Raw genomic sequence first — 24,900 nt, 5'->3', positions numbered from 1 at the left:
TATGGCTAGTAAAATTCTATTGAATTTGTAATTCTTTTATTTTTTTTTTAAGGTATGTTTTCCTGCTGTATTCATTTTGGGGACACTTTTTGACAGACTACACAAATGTCACAAATCATATTGTACCTTGTTGGCACTGTAAAGTATTACAATTAGATGTGTTTTTAGGAATGCAGACAACATCTTATTGTTTGTTTCATGTGTCCTGACCTTTTTTCCTTTCTACCTGAAAAGGAGCAGCTTTGCCCCAGCATATACCTGAAGGATGCTCTCTCCAATTCATCCTTACCTGGTGCCTTGAAATACGAGCAGTTCCTAAAAAGGTATTTGTTTTTTCTTTTAACTCTTTAAAAATATTTTTAGCCGTGTGTAGGATTTATTAAATCTGGTATTTGCCCTTTAAAAGCTTAGAAAATATGGTCTTCAGAGCATCTCCTCAAGATAGTTCGCAAGGTTATTGTGGTATCTTTATAATTGTCATAAATGAATGTGTTTATGTTGTGCCTATATTGAAATCTCATGTTTCCTCTTGAAATAAGATTTTCAAAGTAGGGCCTTTGCTTAATTTTGTTTTACTAGATGTTAACTTGATGTAGCCCCTGACTCAGTGATTAAAGTGATCCTACGTGACCTTATGTTACCCAGCTACACAGGACACTCTCTGTAATTGGTGCCTAGAGACTTAGGACAGTACTTGCCATCTCCTTCCCATTTTTCTGTATAAAAATACATGGTTATTTTTTGTTAACATCATAATTGTTCAGGAAAAATTAAAGGTTTTGGTCAATGTTTACGTGAATTTGGAGGTGGAACAATCTCTAGATGTCAGTATTAGGCCAGGAACTATACTTTTAGAAAAATACTTGTGACTGATTTCTTCTAACTGTGTCCCTCAAATAGATATTAATGGAAAAACTTTCCAAGCTGTGCTTTCCAAACTTGAAACTTGTTTTGCCAGTGAGCACAAGTAATGCTTCCTTCCCCAGCACATTTTAGTTTTATTTTTATTAAAATATTTATTGCATTTGCAGTCTTTGGGAAACAAACTACTTTAGAGAGTCTCAGCTCTGTATCAAAATGAGTAATTTTCAATTCATTGTGGTGAGAATTTCTTGATGAAACTCAGTGAGTTCACAATTCACTTCAACTTGACCTTGTTTTAAAATTTTTATAAAATATATGTAAAAATATTTTTTTCCTTACTACAAAAGTAGCACTCATTTAAAAAATTCCAGACACAAAAAAATAATCAGGGAGCAAAAGTCCTTTATAATCAAACCCTCAAGGGTGAACACTTGAATTTTGTTTTGCTAAGAAAAAAAGAGGTCATGTGGTATATGTGCTGTTTTGTAATATGCCTTTTTTACTTGGAAAGAAATCAAGAATTTATCCCAGCATGGAAAGATAAAGGTATTGGAGATGTTTTTAACAGATGTGATGGTATGCCATGTCTGTTCATTTAATCGTGACCATTGTTGGTTTTCAGTTCTTCACTGTTAAAAAAAAAAAAACAAAACTAGGTGAACATTCTTGTACTATTTTCATCTTTGCACGCTTACTTAAATTTTGAGAATAGTCATTAAAAATATTTACAACTTAAATTTTAGTAATGTCAGTTTGTTTTCTACATTGTACAGTATTTCCTATTTTAGTACATAATATTTCTGTAATTTTAAAGTGAAAATATTTTAAAGGATTTACACTTGACATTATCCTGTAATTTAGGAAATTTTATTGACTTAGGGAATTGTGCAGTGTTATTGGTAAACTTCCTATCTTCCCAGAGGTTCATGAAGAGACGGGGGGCATTTAGTAATTCCCCAGCATTTCTGGGGTGCTTGTTCTGTGTTTGGACCTGTGTCTGGCACTTTGAAGACCACATGTAATTTGATATCTCAAGATAGCTTGGGCAGAAATTCTTAACTAAGCCAGTGGGAACCTGTGACCTCCTCCTCCCCATGCCCAAGGACAGTGATCTTGTCCACCCGTTAAGGGTCTCCAGGACATGAGGGTGCTTTGAGGCATGGAATAAAAAGTAGCAGTTCTCATTAGCATTTGATACACACACCTTGCCTAAAGACTCATTGAGTGAGAAGAGCTGTATGTGTCATATAATGGATAAACTTGAAATTGTGTTGAGACCAAAAATTTCCATTAGTATGTTGTCTTTTGTTTAAGAGTTTGCTCTTGACTCAGTGACTAAGACGTGGGATTCAGGATGTTCCCGTTTTATTTATATTCTCTCCCTGCCTCCATAGGGAACTGTACGCTGATGCCACAAACCAGGCTTTTGCCTGCCTACCCGCCTTTCCATGCCATCTGTTTAGCTAGTCTTCATTCCTTTTCAGTGCAGGCAGCCTTCCACCCAGTCTGTGGTCCAGGAAACCTCAGGCTTCCCCAGCATCCCGTGAGCTTCCCCAGGGAGTTGGCCAGCTGCACACTCACTCCCTGACTTTGTTGCCCTCACTAGCCTGGGAGCCCTTCAGGCAAGTTAGGGGTCATTTTGTGCCCAGTGCCTATCTTATAAAAGCCAGTCAACAGTTGTTAGATACATGTACACATCTAGATTGTAATCATCAGCCGAGAATAAGCATTATGTCCTGAGATGATGGGACTTGATCATTCCTACTCAGATCTCCCAGATGTGTAATATGAGATCATGCCTGTGACTGCTAGGTTGGAGAAGTGATGAAAAATAGAACATGGAAGTGAATTTTCTGAACAAACTGAAATTAGAGCACATAGCAGTTTAAATTTTCTTCCAACCACATCCCTAGAGGTTCTCACTTTTCCGTGGATAATGGGGCCCATCCATAGGTAGATCTGAAGCGGAGTCCTGAACTGAGAGTCTGACCACACAGCACACGGTCATTTGATGGCTGCCTCTGCTTCGGCTGCAGGCATTTGTGCGAGCCCTGGCGGACTACACCGGCGATGGCACGGAGAAGCGCAGGCTGCAGGAGCTGTGCAGCAGGCAGGGGGCTGCCGACTACAACCGCTTTGTACGTGATGCCTGTGCCAGCGTGTCAGACCTCCTTTGCGCCTTTCCGTCCTGCCAGCCCCCACTCAGCCTGCTGCTTGGTGAGTGGTCGCTGTCCAGGCTCCCGAGCCCCAGGGCACTGCTGCCACACAGTCTCCTGTGGTGAAGAGCAATTTCTGTTCCCAAGGCAGCCTTTGAATTCCTTGCAGGCATGTGGAACATGTCTGAACTGTGAACAGTGGGGAAATGCCTAATAGTTTGCCTCAAGGTCTTTGACATCTGAACTGAAAGACTCCCTCTTAAAGCTTTATTTCCTTATTTTTTCCAATCTACTTTTGTTACTCTCATTTGCTCTCTTGATACAGCCAGTGTTAATTCTTTTCTGCTCAGCATTCATCATCTTTTCTATTAATTTAACTGTTTTTCAGAAAGCTTACTTAGCCAAATTTTACCTAATAGTGAGCTCTCCAAGATAAAGATTTTCTTTTTCAAAGATAATGAACATCAGATTTCATTGGCAAGTCAGTGACGTGTACAGAATATGGAATGCTTGCCTGGGTCTGCGCATGTCCAGGTTTGGGGTCGTTCAAGAGCAGAGGGACCCCTCCTGTCATATAGTACACTTGGAGGGTGCCCTAAGCATCAGGCATGGGAGAGATCCCTTATAAAGAGTTCAAATGTAAGGTCATCTGCTTTTGTCTGGATTGTCTCTCTGGGTTATCCTACTCCAACAGAGAGTCTAAGATCCTCCCTGAGGAACTGGTGTCTGGAGGCCTTCGCAGGCAGCCCCAGTGAGGGATTGGAGACATTTGCTAAGAGTAATGGCTGTAATAATTCATAGGGTTCTTAAGCCTTTATTACTTTCCTATGCTTGTAATTTTGTCATCTCTGTGTTCCTATACTGATAAATAGTAAGATCTTTCACATTTCATTTGTCTTTCATGATGGGAAAATGTGTTGTGCTTTTTATTGTTAAGCTGGCCAGTGCAGTTCAGGGTTGAGCCCTGCTTTTTTTTCCTTTTTACTTCATAGTGTTCTTTCCACTTCTTCCTCCCCAAAGTGGTAATTCTTCCTCCCTAAAGTGATAAAATGTTAGCAAGAGAGGTAGCTCTTCCTGCTTTCTGAGTTCAAGCCGACACTCCCCTTCTCAGTGAGCCTTCAGAGGAAGCGCTGGGGCTGGGGTGGCTGGCAGAGCCCCTGTAAGGCCCCCAGACATATGAGGCTGTGTTTCAGTTCTTCTTGTGGATTTTTGTTATCTTTTCAGACTTTTATATATTATTTATTGCATTTATGTAAAAAACTAATAGAGGTAATGAGACTTTAAAAATTTATATTTCCATATTAGGAAAACTATATCTAAAGCTTAGTATTAAGTTGAGCTCTCTATTAAACCTTACTCTGACATTTATTAAATGTTAGCAAAGTCTTTCCAAATTTTTGCTTAATAAGTGCTAAAAATAGAGCATATTAAACACAAAAAAATATTACAGTTTGTTAGCAGACAACTAGGTATTCAAATATTCTTTAACCTGCTCTTAAAAGAGCATTTATGTATCTTGAAATCACTGGGTTTCTGGTTAACTTGATTTAAAAATGTCTACCACTACACTCCCATTTTTTTGTTACTATTATATAAATATAAGAAGGAAAAATATTCCAATCCTAAGTATTGCCCACAATCTTTAAAATATCGGTTTTTAATCTTTTTGGGGTCATGATCTCATTTCACATCTGAAAATCTGGACGCTGCTCCATAGGACATAGCACACATGGAAGGTTCTCTGGGCTCCTTAATTCTGAGGCTCATTCATAGGCCCTCCTTCTGTTATCCTTTGGGTTAGGAAACTGGCCTTTAGGTAGAAATACTAATTTCAGATTAAGGAAATGCATCATGTCTGGTTTTTAACTTTAGGAACTGAAAGAAAATATTTCCGTAATGTTTTACTTATACATAGTGAATTTACATGGGCTCTGTAATATGATTTAAAACAAAAACATGTTAATTTGAGTATTCTAAATAGGAGAAAATAAAAATCTAACTCAGACCTTGAGCCTTCTACCTCTTACATGTAATTTATTTTCAGTATTAATGAATTAATAATTGCTGCTTTTAATTTTTTCAGAACATCTTCCCAAGCTCCAACCCAGACCATACTCATGTGCAAGGTACTGATATTTATTAACATAATACATAGCACCTACTCCCAAATGTTTTGAATCTTCGACTTTCAAACCTACAGTAGCTACAAATCAATGCAGGGAAAACGTAGCTGGTTTGTGGGCACAAGAACAGGCATGATAAGAAATGAAGAAGAGCTGTCTTAGGATTCCTGTCCTGTAGGAGTTCAGAGAGGGGGTAGAGTCTTCTGTGGCTCCGTGGTCCAGAAGTGAGTTTCCCTACTTAGGACAACAAGTCTTCAGGTCCTCCACCTGCTCCCTTTATTGATGTGCAGGCTGCCTTCACTGGGTACAGAGGAGGCCAGGGAAGAGAGAGGAAAATTGGCATAAATCTCATCTAGCCTTGAGGGCAAACAGATAATTGAAACTTTCCTAATTGATATCAAAATAAGGGCCGGGTTGGGGAGTTAGGGGAGATTTTAAGGAGCTGTAGAGCCCTTGTCTCTGAGGAGTTAGAATGTAGATTAGAGCCCAAGTGGAAGTATCCCTCAGTGCAGAAAGAACAGTCACATCTGGCTGGTATATACTAGTGCTAATAGTGCGTAACAGAGTCACACCTCCCCTGTGTGTCTCCACAGCTCAGCTCTGTTTCACCCAGGGAAGCTCCACTTCGTCTTTAACATCGTGGAGTTCCTGTCCACAGCGGAGGTTCTGCAGAGAGGTGTGTGCACAGGCTGGCTGGCCACGTTGGTTGCATCAGTCCTTCAGCCAAACATGCATGCATCCCATGCAGATGGCAGGAAAGCCCTGGCTCCTGAGGTACTAGGAGTGTGCAGTTTGACATCATTAAAATTATGTTCTTTTCCTGATTAGAAGAAAACAGTGTAGTCTCCCCTTCATTGTCTGTTAGCAATGAATTTATTCAAGGGACAATTATGCCACGCTTGAATTTTAAAAATCTCTGTGGGACAGTTAAGAAAACATCACTTTGACTCATTATGAAATAATGTGTGTGTTTCCTAAATGTGTAGGCATGAATTTTATATAATAGTCTTTTCATCTTGTTATATTCATAGGAAAGAAGACCTTTTCTGTTAATATTCTTGGTAGATGGGCACAGAAAAGGAGTCAGGTGGACATTGAAGGCTAGTGATGGGGGACAGCCTCATTCCTGCTGAGGATGAGTCTTTAAGTTGACAGCCAAGGTGAATTTTGTATGCTTCAGTTCGGGTACTGAGGTTTTCTCAGCCTCTTTCTTCCCTTTTGTCATAGCCATTGTGTGGGATCCCAGTTAGGACTCTCGGTGAGATGGCCTTACTAAGGGGGAAATCACTTTCAAAACACGTAGAGAAGTGTATTACTCGATTTTCTGATCAGACTGGACACGTTGACATCTGGGCTTAGTGACATCTTTCATATCTTGATGTAGCAGTCAGCACAGTCCCCTTGGAGACATGAGCACAGAGGGGCTTTAGAGTGCATGCGTGCATGCGTGTGTGTGTGTGTGTGTGTGTGTGAAAGAGAATGAGTGGGGGGGTGTTTGTGTGTGTATGAAAGTGAATGAGAGCATGTGTGTGTTTTCGCTTCCCCTCCCCCTGACTAAATTCATTATGCATCCACAAAATCTTGGGAACCTGAGAAACAAACCTTTTGAAAAGAAATATAATGCTGACATAAAGGTATTAAGTCACTTCATGATAATAGGTACATAGCAGATAATTCCCTGAAGGTTTAGACATAACATGCAGCTGTAATGCATTGTAGACACTAGCCCTACATGCCTTTCACTTGCCCTTCCTCTCCTCCCGCCTGTCCTTTTACCCTCCTTCACTCCTCATGTTAACAGTTTCTGTTGACACCCCAAAATTCAGGCACTAGAGATACAGATACACAGGATGCAGTTTAAAACTGCCTTAGGTTGGTGGTGCCTGTCCTGTATGTTCTTAGGAAACGTGGAGAGAGTTAATAATCGCATGCTCCTCCGCACGCCCTCCCCCAGCAGGTGGGCAGTATAGTCGTTCCCAGATGTCCTCTGTCCATGGGAGGGGAGAGACGTCCCTGTCATTGGCGTTGAGCTGGTGTTGGGACAGCTGCAGCCAGCGGAAGGGGAGCAGGTGGGATGGTGCCCCTGGCTGGGTGGGGTGCCCAGCCTGGTGGCCTAGTGGCTTGCCCCTCCTTCTTTCCCTCTGGTGCACGGGACGGGATATTGGAGGTCCAGGGTGCTCCTTGGGCTTGGATCCAAGTGAACGAAATCCCTGGAGCAGAGCAGCAGCCAACCTGCAGCTTTGGGGACAGCCAGAAAGAAGCACTGGGGGTGAGCCACTGAGATGTCCTGTGCCCGAGCAGGCTGACCCGGCCCTTGCTGTCCCTGGGACAGAGCGTGCCCACGCCACAGCCCCTGCCATGCCTCCTGTGTCCTGTTCTGTGTTGCTTCACGGGACTTACCATCCCTGTCATTCTGTGGGTATATCCTTTTCTCCCACTAGAATGTAAGTTCAATGAAGAAGGTTTTGTTATGTATATTTCTCTATCCCTACCACTGGCCATGTTGGTACCATCATTAAAACTGTTAAACAGAGAATGTGGACCCAGCTCAAACGTCAAATATAATTACATGCCATTAAAAAAAATAAATAACTGTTAGAGGAGTTGTGAGTAAGGCCGGTGAAATACTCATTACAGTTTTGTTTTAAGATGAGAGTCATTTGACAGAGCTTTGCCAGTTTTTCATTAGAAAGTGTTGTGTTCATCCTGTTGTATGTTAATGATTTTCTGGAACTAAAGGTTAAATATATACCATTGTGATGACATGGAACATAGAGCAGATTCCTGTCATCCTTAACCCTCAGCGGATCTCAGTGTAACTTACACGCGTGGGAGAGTGAAATATTTTACAAATTGACTCTCTAAAGATTCCTGGCCCATGATTTAGAAGAACCGTCTCTTGAAATTTTAGTGAAAAAGGTTTTATCTATTTATATCACTTATTCTTCTAGTTTTGCACAAATACAAATAATATTGAACCCAGAGTAACAGATGTTAGCATAATTCTCTAGTATCTTTAGGGCAACTCCTTAATTTTTCTTTTGATTGCCTAATTTTCACCTAAAACTGTTCCCTTGTCTTCATGTTAATCTTCATTGCCTCTGTGTGCAAATGTGAAGAATTGTGTCTTCATTTTCTGGGGCATTTCTTCATAATAGGTATAATGGCTGCCTACTAGAAGAAAGCAGGTCACATGCATGGGCCTAGGTAAGAGTTTGAGATATCTGTTGTTCTACCTCAGAAACACACCTGTCATTTTTAAAACACCTTTGATTTTAATGGAAAAGAAACATTGCAAGACAGACTTGTTTTTTTCCCTCTGTAGTGACTAATGTGTTCATGGTTCAAGTTAAAGTTAATGCAGTATTTCATTTGCTTTTTTGAGCAGAATTTGCACTGGTTCATTTAGCAAAGATCATCTTGGTTATATGCTTTGTCTAGGTTTCCTTTAAAGCTTATGACCATTGGTTTAATATTCCAGATATCCATCTCACCTCGAACAACAAATTCTTTCCACTTACCAAATGACCCCACAGTCCCCATCATAATGGTGGGCCCAGGGACTGGCATAGCGCCCTTCATTGGTTTCCTACAACACAGGTATGTGCTTTCTTTGGTTAATGAGAAAGTGTACCCCTTGTGGTCCTGGGTAGAAATATAATAGCCTTTTTTGTATCCTCATTGCCATGTAGGATATTGGATTTGGGTTGTAAAATTTTTATTTTAAGGAATTACCATCAAATGTGTGTTAGCATAGCATAATGAGTTATCATAGGAAAAGCAAATTCGATGTTTTCTGAAGTCTGCTTAGGACTGGAACTTCCATTTTTACAGTAGCACTCTTCTTTCACCCCAGCTGTACTATAGTTGGTGATGTTTGTAGTTGGGGACGAATTTCAGGCACACCTTCATGCTGTGACTGCGTGCGGTTTGTTCAGCTGCTCCTTACTGCATAAAATTGGTAGTAACAGATCCAGTTAAAGCAAAAGTTTTGAAGTAAAACCCCAAACTTCAATACTTTTCAGTAGAGTGATGTTAATCAAGGGATCTTGATCAGAACAGAACTATCTGATATAAATAAAGTTGTGCTTCTCTCCCCATTTATGCAGCAGTGATCAGCTCTCATGTTCTCTCCCCTGTTAGTACAGTGCTGTCCTTGGGCAGAGTCTGTATAGTTGTGGCTTTTTCCTTGAAAAAGCAAAAGAATGATGACAGCTGTGCTCATTGTGTCTATCATTTCCGACCTTCATCACAGCAGAGCATTCTACCTTTTAAAGCTCTGTGCCACTTTTCCATTACAATGAATTTCTTTTTATTCATAAAATAGCTATTCACATTTAATCTAGAACTTAGTCTGGGTTTCACAATGTGGTATTTTGAATGATCCTCCTTGCAGAGATGTCCCAGAGCTCATGGAGGTCTGCAACTCACAGACATGCTTACTCACTGCCTGTCTGTTCAGCCATGTCTGTTGGAGTGGCCCCAGCACTGAGTGGGGAGGAAAATCCCACTTCGGTGAATGACTCTTAGTGCCTGCAAAGGTCACTTTTATGGACCTGTCTGGGTTATCGGTGGTTCCTGACCAAAGAGAGAGATTGGTTTTACATATTCCTTGTATCAAATATCTCAACTTTCTTGATCACTTAGAGAGAAACTCCGTGAACAATCCCCAGGTGGACACTTTGGAGAGACATGGTTGTTTTTTGGCTGCAGACACAAGGATAGGGATTATTTATTCAGGTGCGTGCAGTTCTGGTACTGGAAGACTCAAACAGGGGCAAACAATTCTAATTTCAGGCTTTTCCAACTTTAAGTTCCAGACCTTCCAGTGACCCATTTTATGTTGTATTTCAGAGAAGAGCTCAGACATTTCCATAAGCGTGGAATCCTAACTCACTTGAAGGTCTCCTTCTCAAGAGATGCTCCTGTGGGGGAGGAGGAAGCCCCAGCAAAGTATGTGCAGGACAGCATTGAGCACCACAGCACACAGGTCACAAGGGTCCTTCTTCATGAGAACGGCTGTATCTACATGTGTGGGTAAGTGCCACAGAGGGGAAGGCAGGTGCTGGTGTTTATTGGAGGAGCAGGATTGGTGGGTTACTAATCCAGATATGTAGGGATGGAAGAGTAGATTCTTTTTTTATTAAAGTATCATTGATACACACTCTTATCAAGGTTTCACAAGAAAAAGTCTGGTTACTACATTCTCCCATATTATCAAGTTCCCCCCATACCCCATTGCAGTTACTGTCCATCAGTGTAGTAAGATGCTATAGAGTCACCACTTGTCTTCTCTGAGCTACACTGTCTTCCCTGTGACCTCCCCCACACCATGTGCACCAATCATGATACCCCTCAATCCCCTTCTCCCTCCCTCCTCACCCACCCTCCCCCACCCCTCCCCTTTGGTAACCTCCAGTCCCTTCTTGGAGTCTGTGAATCTCCTGCTGTTTTGTTCCTTCAATTTTGCTTCGTTCCTACACTCCACAAATGAGGGAGATCATTTGGTATTTGTCTTTCTCTGCCTGGCTTATTTCACTGAGCATAATACCCTCTAGCTCCATCCATGTTGTTGCAACTGCTGTAGGATTTGTTTCTTTCTTATGGCTGAATAGTATTTCACTGTGTATGTACCACATCTTTTTTATCCTTTCATCCAACTAATGGACACTTAGGTTGCTTCCAAGTTTTGGCTATTGTAAAAAGTGCTGCGATAAACATAGGGGTGCATATGTCTTTGAATCTGAGAATTTGTCTTCTTTGGGTATATTCCAGGAGTAGAACTCCTGGGCCAAATGGTATTTCTATTTTGAGTTTTTTGAGGCACCTCCATATTGCTTTCCATAGTGGTTGAGCTAATTTACATTCCCACCAGCAGTGTAGGAGGGCTCCCCTTTCTCCACATCCTCACCAGCATTTGTTGTTCTTAGTCTTTTCAATGTTGGCCATCCTTACTGGTGTGAAATGATATCTCACTGTGGTTTTAATTTGTATTTCCCTCATAATTAGCGATGTGGAGCATCTTTTCATGTGCCTGTTGGCCATCTGAATTTCTTCTTTGGAGAATTATCTGTTCATATCCTCCACATTTTTTAATGGGGTTATTTGCTTTTTGGGTGTTGAGGTGTGTGAGTTCTATTTTAGATGTTAACCCCTTGTTGTATATGTCATTTACAAATATATTCTCCCATACTGTAGGATGCCTTTTTATTCTGCTGATGGTGTCCTTTGCTCTACAGAAGGTTTTTAGCTTGATGCAGTCCCATTTGTTCATTTTTGCTTTTGTTTTCCTTGTCCGAGGAGATCCTTTCAGGAAAAGGTTGCTCATGTTTAGATTTAAGAGATTTTTGCCTATGTTTTCTTCTGAGAGTTTTATGGTTTCATGACTTACATTCAGGTCTTTGATCCATTTCGAGTTTGCCTTTGTGCATGGGGTTAGACAATAATCCAGTTTCATCTTCTTGCGTGTAGCTTCTTGCGTTGGCATCTTCTTGCCAACACCAGCTGTTGAAGAGGCTGTCATTTCCCTATTGTATGTCCATGGCTCCTTTATCATATATTAATTGACCATATATGCTTGGGTTTATATCAGGGCTCTCTAGTCTGTTCCATTGGTCTATGGGTGTTCTTGTGCCAGTACCAAATTGTCTGATTACTGTGCCTTTGTAGTAGAACTTTAAGTTGGGGAGCATAATTCCCCCCTGCTTTATTCTTCCTTCTCAGGATTGCTTTGGCTATTCAGGGTCTTTTCAGTGGTTCCATATGAATTTTAGAACTATTTTTTCTAGTTCATTGAGTGCTGTTGGTATTTTGATAGGAATTGCATTGAATCTGTAGATTGCTTTAGGCATGATATCCATTTTGACAATATTAATTCTTCCTATCCATGAACACAGGATGTGTTTCCATTTATTGGTATCTTCTTTAATTTTTCTCATGAGTGTCATGTAGTTTTCAGAGTGTAGGTTTTTCACTTCCTTGGTTAGGTTTATTCCTAGGTATTTTATTCTTTTTGATGCAATTGTGAATGGAATTGTTTTTCTGATTTCTCTTTCTGTTATTTCGTTGTTACTGTATAGGAATGCAACAGATTTTTGTGTATTAATTTTGTATCCTGCAAATGTGCTGAATTCAGATATTAGATCTAGTAGTTTTGGAGTGGATTCTTTAGGGTTTCTTAAGAGAATTGATTCTTAAGTACAGGAATAGCAATACATGTTCTAAGTTGATGTTAATGTACGTTGGATGGCAAAGAACTTGTCGAAGGGAAATAGTGGTGAAAATTACTTCCTACCACCCAGAATGCTTTGTGACATCTAAAACACATGTTTTTGGCTTCTAAAAATTACATTCTGTATTCAGATGCTAATCATTTAACTTGAAATCTCAGGACTGATTTTGTTGTACTCAAGATAGGCGATTTGTACAGTTGATCTAGCTAAGGAAGAAAACTATGGTTTTGACTTTGAGAAAGTAGATCTAAGGTTCCTTTTGCTTCAAGGCATAATTTGTGATGTCAAAGTTGACATGTCAAGTTAGAAGTCATTCTTATGTTAAGTTTTATTTACTTTCTGATTCAGGATTTGTTACAGAAACCCAGTACTGCCATAGGAAATAAAACTTTTAGAAACTTGCCTACTTGTTTTAATGAAACTCAGAAATATTTTGCTAATTAAAAAAGGAGTTTTGAAGAAATTAGTCTTTTTAAAAACATTCTCTAAGTTACCAAATCAGTTTCTTTTTTTTAAAAACTGTGATATAGAAGAAGAAATACTGGCATAGTGACCTAGAATATGTGTAATTATATATGAAACAAGTCTTCTAAAACAAAACTTACTTTTCTACTCTTTACAGTGCATTCTGATAACTTGTTAATTGTTTTTTTAAAAAAAGCTTGCATTGGCTACTAACTTGATTTCATGGCCCATTAATGGATTTTGACTCTCAGCTGAAAGACGTTGCTTTAGGTTGTGCAGGGCAGAGATTCTTAATATTGTGTTGGTCTGTGTTTCCATGTTGCTTTTTATGAAAGATCTGACCTTCGTTTTGTTTGTACAGGACAGTGCTGTGTGGTCAAACGTAGGCTGAGGTTTTAGATGGACCTGTGTCAATAAGTGAGGCAAAGTCAGTATACTCATATGCAAATAGCTGGTAATTGAGAACTTGGAGGAAATCTTAAAGCATTACCCCAGAAATTGCTTTTCACAATGACTTTTCAGACTCGTGAGGTGGAGTTGATAGTGTTCATAACATTGGTCAGTAGCAAGGGCTCAGGGTGAAACCAGTAGCCATGTCACAGTGGGCCAGCCCCACAGCCCATTGGGCCAAATGAAGGAGACTGGAAGGAGCAGACTTGTCCTTAAGCCCAGGGGACACTGTTCCAAGGGGGAGCCTGGCAATGCTAAGAGTCGAGTAAGAGGAGAGGGTGGGAACAGTAGGCAGCCAGCAGCCCCTGGTGAGTGACATGGGCCTGGGCCATGGGGACAGAGGCCTGTTGGAGTGGTGAGGGGGAGCATGTTAGGGTGCCCAGGTGGCCAAATGGACAGCTCATTCAGGAGATTTCACTGTAAGGGGCAGGCCAGGTTCAGGTCCTGTTGACATGCTTCAGATGTGGGAGATGTGAGAATAAACGAGGTGCGCTCCCGGCCCCCAAACAGCTCACTTCCTGCTGGGAACGCCAGATCAGCAGATGTTTATAGCCTAGCAGGTTCTATGGAGGGGACAACACACAGAGGGGCACCTCACTGTTCTGTTGCGAAAAGAGCTGAGACGTGTGAAAGCACTTAGGAGAGGGCCCTGCACCCCGTGAGTTCTCAGTAAGGGGGCCTGTTGAGAATAGGGTGTGTGCACACACACATGTGAGGGCTCAAACAGGGGAGAGCTGCTGCCTGGGGTGCCACGCCCCACTGTCTGCCTGGGGAATGGAGGGAGGGGAGTGCGGGGGAGAGGCAGAATCATGAGGTCCTGAGTCACCTGATGCCTGGCACGTGGGTGGTGCCTTTGTTGGATGTTCAGCTGTAAACAGTGTGGTCAGCTTCATGTATCAGAACGGTCCGAGATGGGGGCCAGGAGGCAGGGCAGTGATAGATGCCTGGGCCTGGGAGAGGGTGGAGCGCTTTCCAGAGAAACCGAGGGAGGACCGGGTGTGGGGATGGTGGAGCAGTGGGAAGGAGATTCATGAATGAAGGAGGTTTTGGTGAAAGTTCTTGTTTCCTGACCACTGATGCTATTATTCTTATCTCTAGAGATGCTAAGAATATGGCCAAGGATGTAAATGATGCCCTTGTGAGAATTATAAGCAAAGAGGTTGGTGTTGACAGATTAGAAGCAATGAAAACATTGGCTACGTTAAAAGAAGAAAAACGGTATCTCCAGGATATTTGGTCATAAAGCCAGAAAATAAAGGAAGAGAATGAAGCTTTCTTGGCTCAAGTACTGAAACACAGTTTCACCTAGTTGAGACTTCAGTTTTTCAAATTAAAAAAAATTTTTTTTAACACTTCTTAGAGGAAGTCGGAAGGAAGTGGGTCATTTATCACCACAGCAAACATAGATTTGGTTTCCGTATCTGCGCTGCCCCTCCCCAGACCTCCTGATCTGGGGGGCAGCCTCACTGCTCCACCGGCACCCCGCCCCTTGGCCGCCTTCACATGTCAGGGAGCTTCACGGATACCTCAGCCTGTTCACAGGGAATCTGTCTACTTGCCATAGATCGGCTCCCCTGAGAGACTTGTGCTTGCCCTGTGGGGTATGGGCAGGAGCCTCTGCCAGGTAGTTACAAGAACTTGTAAACTTATGTTACTAGTTTTTAAACTAATGTAAAATAATTTATCTTTTTTATGACAGATACCATAAGGAATAGTCTTGTTAACATACTAAAGTGCATGTATGGCACATCCCACTACAGGTGTATGTGTACAGATGCTCCCTGACCTATGATGGCTCCACTTGGAGAATTTTGACTTGACATGATGTGAAAGTGATGTGCGTTCAGTAGGCACTGTACTTAAATTTTGAATTTTGATCTTTTCCCAACGAGTAACATACAGTGTGATAATCATGCTGCTGGGCAGCGTCAGCAAGCCGGGGGGTCCTGAGGGTCAACGACCGATACACTGACTACCATCTGTCAGTGCAGCCATTTAGTTTTCACTTTCACTACGGTATTCAATAAATTCCATGAGCTAGTCAACATTTTACTGGAAAAGAGGCTTTACTATATGATTTTGCCCAGCTGCAGGTTAATTTAAGTTATGAGCATGATTAAGGTGAGGCTAAGCTCTGGTTTGGCAGATGCATCAAATGCATTTCCAACTATATTTTCATCTTCTGAGTTTTTCAGGATGTATTGCCATTGTAAGTCAGGGAAGATCTGTATAGCTTTATCAAGTGATTATTTATTACCAAAACTGTATTTCTGCTAAAAAAAAACATTTCAAGGTAATGCTTATATGGATTTTAAAAAAATTATGCTGGAAATGTGAAATATATTTTGAAATTCCATCCCAGTATATGACTTATTACCACACATCTTTTTAATAATCATGATTCTAGAATTTAGGGAGATTTGCATTCAATTATACAGATGAAAGCAAATACATATTTTGGTATAGCTGCAACCTTTTTTTCCCTCCCCACCACCAAACTTTTCATTTCTGTTCCTTTGGTGATATTTTCAATTTTGTATGTATTTTATCTTACCTCCATAATACCACTCAAGCTGTATCCTAGGCTTAAAATACCTACTTAATATCCTTATATTTTTAAAATTTGTCCTATGGTCTGCATATTTATGTCCCTCAAAGTTCATATGTTCAAATACTAACCCCTAAAGTGACAGTATCAGGAGGTGGGCCTTTAGGAAGTGCTCAAGTCATGAAGGTGGAGACCTCAGGAATGAGATCAGTGCCTTATACTTACGTGAAAAAGACCCCACAGAGCTCCTCGGCTCTTGCCTGTGAGGACACCGGCAGGAGTCCGCAGTCTGCAGCTACAGAAGGGCTCCCACCACAACCTGACCTCACCGGCATCCTGGTCGTGGACTTGCAGCTTCCAGAACTGTGAGGAGTGAATTTTTGTTGTATAAGCCACCAGTGTCTGTATTTTGTTTGCACAGCCCAAACAGACTAAGACAATTTCCAGCGACAAGTTCTCTTCCACACTTTATTTCCTATTTTGACAAACTTTTAAAGGGGTTTAATTTTTCTCCTAGGCTATGTTGGCTTTTTTAATTCAAGAGATTGGCATTTAAAAAAATCTCAACCTGTCAAAGGCTTTCTTTCTGGTCATTAAAAAAATTAAGATCTGAAGGAAATATAATCTAAAGATCAGGCTTTATGGCTATTTATTACATTCTCTAATTTCATTACACAGTAGGAACAAATCTAAAAGAGGCATAAGAAAATATGTCAGGCAAATGCTCAGTTAATATATAATTACATGGATATTTTGTATATATCAGCCAAAATAGACTTAAGGTAAAAACATTAAAAGGGACAGAGAACAGTATTCTTCCTTGTTAACTTTAACTAGAAGATATAATAATCAACTGTGTCCACCTGTCAATACTGTCTGTATAAATACGTGCCCCAAAACTGATCGATGAAGAGAAACTGGCTTGTCTTCAATCATAGTGGGTACTGGCTCCTGACCTGATCCATATGTTTGTGCACACAGTACGTGAGTGTTAACCAGCTGCTCCCTCAGTCTTGCCTGCATGTGATAGTGGAAATAGATCGCAGCCCAAATGTTAACAACACAGATTTATTAAACAGTGTATCAGCAGTCAGGCACAAGACAATGCCTACAGCCTGTTCTGTAAACTCTGGAAGCTCCTGCGCTGTCTTTCCAGGTAGCCCCGTGGAATGTTGCATAAAGAGTGTATTCAAAGCATTCATGTGGATTCCAGGGGCAGGATTTTGTTCCTCTTACCACCATGTGCTGCCCTCCTACCAAGCGGCTGCATGCAGTGTGATTTTAGGGTTTAGCCTCAGGCACTACCCCAAGGACCTTGCTGGATAAAGCCTTTGACTTTGTTCCTGTGGGGGTGGGTAGTAGGGTAGTATCTCTGAATTATTTTATCCAAACTTCCTATTTTGATTACCACTAGTTTTAACTTCAGTTATTCTAACAAGCCACTGTTGGATGCATTATGTTAGTAACATAGTGTTGAACAGTGAAGACATTAACAGAAGAGCTTGGGCTAGCTGTCTGCAACAAGGTGTTCTCATTAGAATGCTAACTGAACCCAGAAAATTCTTTCTGTTGATGCACCTATGTATCTGTGCAGAAGTATTCTAAACTGAATTACACCATTATAGTGATACACTAGTCTGTTTACTATCAGAAAATAAAGTATGAGAATTTGACCCTCACAAGTAGACCAGGTATCTGTGCTGCATCCAAGAAACTGGGCACCACATTGGTTCCAAAAATATTTGAAACATATTTTCAAATTGATCACGAAGTAGGCTATAAAGGAAAACAAATTGCATTAAAATAAGGCATTGTTCTCTGACCCTAATAGAATTTAAAAGTAACCCACAGAGGCTATAATGAATTTTAAATATGTGCAAATGGCATAAGGAAGGAAACAGATGGATTACAGAGTATTTAGGATTGGTTTCTTTTAAAGTACTAACTGTACACATGGGATCCAGCCAGAACAATACCTAGAAGGAAATTTTGCTCATCCATTTCACAGGTACCTGTCTATTCTGCCAGGTACTGTTCAATGTTCTGTGGATACAGCAGTGAGCAAAATAGATAAAACCCCTCTGTTCTCTGGGAGCTTAGATTCTTACATTGAGGAGAGACATGAGCTAATAAGTAAATACCAATTATATGGTGTCTGAGAAGGTGATACAGGCTGTAGAGAAAGACAAACCAAGCATAAGGGGATTTGCTGTGCAGTGTTGGAGGGGATAGGCAATCTCAGAGTAGTCTGGGAAAGCCTCACCGAGAAGGGGAAGACTTGAACAAGACAATGGAGACTGCTGTTGAGGACATTTTCAGGCAGAGAGGACAGTCAGCACAAAGGGCCTGGGGTAGGGCAGTGGTAGGTGAGAGGAACAGGAAAGAATTGGGGAGGTCTGATGACACATTGCCTCAAGGCTACTGTGGATTTCGACCTACTTGAGTGAGTAGAAAGGCATTTGTAGAGTAATATGAACAGTTTACATTCTCTGGCTGTTGTGGCTGGGGCTGAATTGAAGGGGCCTAAGATTGAAGCAGCAAAACCACTTAGCTCACCATACAAAGGTCAGATCATCACATTAGACTCACACAAGTCAGCAATCTTAACCAATTCTAATGTTAAATGATATCAAGGGTGCAGCGTGGAGAAGTCAAGGACTTCCCATACTACCCCAGGTTCTCCTAGTTGCATTAGGCTCTCTGACACATTTAACATAATGCATGTGTTGCAAGTGGGGTATCTTACACAAAAGGAGTTGTTTTGGTCATGGAATGGCCCCATTTTATATGCCCAAAATTACACAGCCAGTGTAACATTTTCTAGAAAGCCAAGCCCATAAATCCGTGCATTCTAGGTTTATTTATAGTGACCACTCTAGACACATCAAGAACATCCTGCCCAAAGAATTCAGAAATTATATTAAATATAATTAATCCAAGTAAAAGTTTATTATACAAACCCACCCATATGTTTAAACATTTGGTTTGTAAATTTGGAAAAGGACATACCATGCAAACAGAAAGCAAATGTAGTTAAATTAATATTTAAAGGAGAGACCTAAAGCAAGAAATAAGTTGTTTTCATAGTGATGAGAGTCAGCTGATGAAGAAGACATGAAAGTCCTAAATATGCATGTACTTAATAAAGCTTCAAAATATGTAAAGCAAAAATCTTAAGCCAAATCCCAAATCAGAATTTTTAAGAGTTTGACTCTTAAAAAGCAAGCAGACAAAATAATAAGCATTTAAGCAATTTTAAACTACTAATTAACATCATTAAAGGAACCTAGTTGTCATATATAGAACACTGACACTAATAACTTCAGAATAGAACTTCTAGTTTAAATTGAATATTTAACAATAATTTTCAAAAAGATAAAAACCATACCATAGGTTTTCTGAGAATTAAACCAAAGTCAATAACTAAAACTAGAATAATTCCTAAATATTTGGAAAACTAGCAACAAACAAAATAACCCATGTCAAAATCACATGTCAAATTAGAAGATATTTTTATGAAGAAAAAAACATGCCAAAATTTGTAATATGCAGTCAATCAGGGCTCTGAGGGAAAATTTATGGGTCTGAATTCTTACAAAATAAAAGCTTCAAAGGCAATGATCTAAGCTCCAATACTGGGGAGTTAAGAAAGGACCAGTAAATTAAACTCCAAGAATATAGACAAGTAAAGTTGAGAAAGCAATTCAGTGAAGTAGAAAATAATATACAATAGAGAAAACCAGGAAAGCAAAAATTAATTGTTCAAGGTTTTTCTAGTTTTATTGTGGTATAATCAAATAAAACTGGACGTATTTAAATGTACAAAGTGATGATTTGATAAACGCATACTTTGTGAAGTGATTACCACAAGCTAATTAACACAAATACCACCTCACAGTTCACTTGTGAGTGTGTGTGCACATGCATGCTGCCTGAGATTTACTCTCAGTGAATCTCAAGTATATAATACCATATTAATGATAATCACCATGCTCTACATTAGATCCCCAGAACTTATGTATCATCTAAGTGAAGGCTTGTATCTTAACCAGCATCTCCCCATTTCTCCCACCCCTCCAGTCCCTGATAATCACCTTTCTACTCTATTTCTGTGAGACTTTTTTTTAAGATCCACATATAAGTGAGATCATACAGAATTTGTCTCTGTTGGGCTTATTCATTTAGCATAATGTCCTTTATGTTCATCCATATTGTTGCAAATGGCAGGATTTCCTTCTTTCTCTAGGCTGGATAATACTCCATTTTATGTATTGTTAAAAATAAACTAATCTTATTACAAATTTAAAACAAAAGTCAATTCAAATCAGGCAGCACCAGACCAGAAGTTGTTAGGAGCACTCCGCCTATAGGAGCTAGGGCAAAAACTTTCATAGAGAAGGTAGGGAAACAAAGCAAGGACATTATTTGATTGGCTGTGGCTTAAGTGGTTGCATTTTTTGAGAAAGCCTAATAATTAGCCATGTGATTGGTTGTCTGTAGGTTTTGATTTCTTAAACTTGAAGGATTACAGGCTAGGTTTTGGTTTGCTTACATAGACTAGTGAGGCATTAAAACCATACCAGCCTAATGGCTTCCTTGCTTAATTCAGTATATACCACATCTTTATCCATTCATCCACTGATGGAGACACTTAGACCTTGGCTGTTATGAATAATGCTGTAATGAACTGGGAGTGCAGGTGTCTCTTCAGTATAGTGATTTCATTTTCTTCAGATATATACCTAGAAGTGAGATTGCTGGATCATATCATAGTTCTATTTTTATTTTTTTTGAAGAACCTCCATACTGTCTTCATAGTGGCTGCACTAATTTACGTTTCCAGCAACAGAGCACAAGGGTTCCCTTTCTCCACATCCTCACTTGTTATCTTGTCTCTTTGATAAAAGTGCTGACGATTAGTGCTTTTGAGCACCTTCTCATGTTTTCTTTAGAAAAATGACTATTCAGGTCCCTCACCCATTTTAAAATCAGATTACTTGTGGTTTTTGCTTTGTTTTTTTTTACAATTGAGTTGAATGGGCTCCTTTTATGTTTTGGATATGAACTCCTTATCAGATACATGGTTTGCAAATATTCTTTTCCATACCATAAACTGCTGTTTTCATTTTGTTGCTTTCCTTTGCTGTGCAGAGCGTTTTGGGTTTGATGTGGTCCCACTTTTGCTTTTGTTGCCTGTGCTGTTGGTTTCATATCCAAAAGAATCATTACCAAGAACACTGCCAAGGAGCTTTTTCCCTATGTGTTCTTCTAGGAGTTTTATGGTTTCTGGTTTTACATTTAAGTCTTCAATTCATTTAGAGTTAATTTTTGTGAATGGTAAAAGACAGGTACCTAGTTTCATTGTTCTGCATGTGAATATCCAGTTTCCCCATAACCATTTATTGAAGAGATTATCTTTTCCCTGTTGTGTGTTCTTCAGTTAAAGATTACTTGACTATATATGTGAAGGTTTATTTTGGGGCTTTCAATTCTGTTCCATTGCTCTATGTGTCTGTTTTTATACTGGTACCATACTGTTTTGATAACTGTAGCTTTGTAATATAGCTTGTATAGCTTGAAATCTGAAGTGTGGTATCTCCAATTTTGTTCTTTTCAAGGTTGCTTTGGCTATTTGGGATCTTTTGTGGTTCCATACAGATTTGGGGATTATTTTTTCAATTTCTGTGAAAAATGCCAGTGGAATTTTGATGGAGATTTCACTGAACCTGTAGGTCATTTTAGGTTGTGTGGACATTTTAACAATATTAATTCTTCCAATCCATGAACATGGAGTATTTTTCCATCGATTTGTGTCTCCCTCAGTTTCTTTCATCAGTGTCTTACAGTTTTGCCAAATTGAACATCTTTTTATCATAAAAACTCTGAACAAATTGGATATAGAAGGAATGCACCTCAATATAATAAGAAAATACCCACATATTTGGTGTCAGTAGTGTTGTACGTAAAAACAGTGTGGTTACCAGGCCTGGATTGAGATACTTATGAACAAGTTATGTTTACATAGGAAAAATTAAAGGATATTGTGTTTCTGTACCCAGACCAGATTGTGACTATGAATTTAAAACTTGAAACATGAAAAAGAAGCAGTAACTTTTAATGAGTCTTAAACTGGGGGACCTCCTGCTCCCAAGTACATTGCTCAACTATTCTTTGACCTCAGATTCCCCGCTGGCAACATGGCGATCTCCAGCCACCTGGGACTTCTAAGGTGTACATCTTTCTTAGTCAGTGCAGGACCCTATTTCTTTACTCCATGGATTTATTTCACTGGACATGACTTGGCTTTTATTGAATTTTTCTAAAATGTAATTGCTGAGTAGATTATACTTCAGTTTCACCTTTAATCAGCTAAACTGGTAAAATGAAATATTGGAAAGGACATGCATGTTAGTAAATTTAAACTTTAAATTCTTCGATCACTGTACTTCTTGTACTTTAATGTTATTTGGTCTGGAATTGTGTTTTGACATGACTGGGGACTTAATGTTTTACCATTTATCTGTTTTTTGATTACAGTACTTATTTATTCTGATTTACGCAGACTTTATAATAAAGATTATCTTTTTTTGTGTGTTTGGTGATGGAAACTTCCATTCAGCTTTAGTATGTGCTTGAGGGGCACTGTGGCATAGACGAGGGGAAAGCTCCAGAGTCTGGAGTCTGAAACTTAAGAGCTACAGTTTCTTGGAGAGACAGCATAATAATTAAAAGAAGAGGTATGTGTTTGAAACATATGCATTTGATATGTGACATGCTCTCACATGTGGTTGGTGCCCTTGGAAAAGGCACATAACATCTCTGTGCCTCAGTCTGTTAAATGGGCAGTATGAGTTAATCCATTCACTGAGTCCTATGTAAATGTAACTACTGTCACTGATACCAACTTTATAAATGATGTGTATTTTCCCTCTATTATATATTTCTACTTTTTCTCTAAATTGTAGCTAAGGTAGAAACTAGGATCATTTTTGGTCTTCTAAGGTTCTCTGTTTTTCTTCTGAGTTATTAATGATAAATATTTTAAAGGTTCAAACATAAGGTGAGCATTCATGAATTTGGACAATTTTGACTAGATCAACACAGAACCAGAGCTGAACGTATTACAGTTCTGGTGAGGTGAATGCTCTGGGTCATGTGCTGACTGCCTCGTAGACTTCCCACTTGCCAAGCTCTGGTCAGCTCTGGTTTCCCTCCTGTTCCGTGAGCCACAAAGATTAGCCCTTCTGAGTCACTCAGATGATGCAGTTTGCCTAGTGTGGGTATAACAAATCACAGTGACTTGTTCCCATCAAAATTGAACATTGAGATAATTCAAATATATTTGCAATATTTGAATGGATATGAAAAGTTTTCCCTACTTGGAAAGGAACATTAACTGAAACATTGTTAAAAGCAGTGTTAGTTATACTGACATTAAATCAATTCTTCTAGGCTCTCATTATTTAATGCTAATATTTTTCTTTTTAAATGTGGTTGGTTGACATTTCATGGAAATTCAGATACCGCTTCTGACAACCATTAAATTTTCATGATTAGAGGTTCAAATGTGTTGTTCTTAGGACAATTTTTATTTTTAAAAGTATACTTTTAATGTGAAAATGTTAGACTGGAGTTGGCTGGAGTACAATGAATGCATTTTGATGAGCGAGAATGTGTATGACTCAGTCACACACTGTAGGTGAAATGCTGTAGAATGTGGGTCTAACCGTGGCAAGGCCCCCCTGAGATAAGGTGTGCTCGTTCGAAGCTCTGTGTGGACTGAAGACCGATGTAGAGAACTCGTCTGCCTCCACCTTAAAGGGCACTGTGATCTGAAAGTCACCGTGAGCCTAAGAGGCAGCCCCAGTTTTGTTCTCCATTGCCTGTGATTCCTTTTTTGAACCATCTTTTTTTCTAATGTGAAAATTTAAATAAAGTAAATTAGAGAGAAAAATATTTACAAATAGAATCAACCCTAAAATTAACATATGTAGAATCAACCCTAAAATTAACATACTGAAACTCAAGCTTTAAAATTGTTTCTTGAAGATCAGTACACAGAAATTGTGGGGAAAGCCATTAACTGTGACTAAACTATAATAAGTAAATGGGCATTTACACACAAAAAGAGAGATTTCAAGACAGAATATCAGGGAAAAGGATGAAGCCTGCCAGCCTGTGTCGGCAGAGGGGGCCACTGGGCTTGTGCCTGGTTGTAGTGATTCCACCAAGAACTGGACTTGTTTCCTAGAGCAATGGGTTAAACATTCTCAGTGTTTGTTACCAGCCATTTTCTTTAGGTTCTTTTGCACATTTTCACTCAATATAATACATACTTTCGGCGAATTTTCTGGTAAAGATATCTTAGTGGAATTCTTCAACTGTGGAGACATTTGAAGCCATTAGAATCAATCTGAAAGAACCAAAGACAATATTTCAATTTCTGGAATTTATCATGAAATGTGATCTTCATAGCTATCTGACAAACTTATCCTTATATGTAAGACTTTTCCTAACAATTATTTGTCTCTTCATTCATGTGAAAAAAAAACTTTTCAGAATTAAAATTTAAAGTGTGTTTCAGTCAACTATGGGTAAAGAGACACAACGAATCTTGTTATATGTCTATCGAAAAGGAATATGCAAAGAATGTTAATTTTGATAAATATGCAGAAGTTAAGGATTGAAAGTAGACATTGCAGTGTAATTCATTGAGGTGTTAGGCCACTATGTAAGTACAAGTTTACCCCACTTTTTAAAAAAAATGCATTAGTGCAATTAAGAATCCAGTGCTTTTTCTTTTCTATCATATTTATTTTACTTGGAGTGATTATATGTACATGTATCAACTTCAGTAAAAAGGAAGTTCTCATTGTCTCTTTTTCTCCCCCACCATTATTATGTAGTCCATTGGAAATAATTTTGTCGCATAGAGAAGGGAGTATGAAGTCATTATCTGTTCAGGGCGTCAAATGTGTTGGGTGAGCTACTGCTGACAGCCCCCCCCCCCCACAAAAAAAAAAGAAAACCAAATGAAACAAAAAGTGAAACATTTAATAATT

General features: G+C 39.5%; 1 protein-coding gene across 4 annotated transcripts in view; it reads left to right on the top strand.

Annotated features, from left to right (window-relative positions):
• Window positions 1-22,434, top strand: part of MTRR (5-methyltetrahydrofolate-homocysteine methyltransferase reductase) — a 44,764-nt gene extending 22,330 nt beyond the window's left edge. For 3 of the 4 annotated variants that reach the window (XM_017641748.3, XM_073237984.1, XM_017641750.3), the window contains 8 exons: window positions 235-323; window positions 2,901-3,081; window positions 5,104-5,146; window positions 5,737-5,917; window positions 8,625-8,743; window positions 9,791-9,883; window positions 9,998-10,180; window positions 14,389-22,434. In XM_017641748.3, coding sequence (XP_017497237.3) covers window positions 235-323; window positions 2,901-3,081; window positions 5,104-5,146; window positions 5,737-5,917; window positions 8,625-8,743; window positions 9,791-9,883; window positions 9,998-10,180; window positions 14,389-14,533 — 1,034 coding nt within the window. In that variant the 3' untranslated portion in view covers window positions 14,534-22,434. The remainder of the gene's footprint in view (window positions 1-234; window positions 324-2,900; window positions 3,082-5,103; window positions 5,147-5,736; window positions 5,918-8,624; window positions 8,744-9,790; window positions 9,884-9,997; window positions 10,181-14,388) is intronic. The other variant, XM_017641749.3, reaches the window with a different exon arrangement.
• The last annotated feature ends 2,466 nt before the right edge of the window (window positions 22,435-24,900 follow it).

Source organism: Manis javanica, chromosome 1, assembly GCF_040802235.1.
Source record: "Manis javanica isolate MJ-LG chromosome 1, MJ_LKY, whole genome shotgun sequence".
NCBI lineage: Eukaryota > Metazoa > Chordata > Mammalia > Pholidota > Manidae > Manis > Manis javanica.
This window is presented reverse-complemented; position numbering and strand designations above follow the sequence as displayed.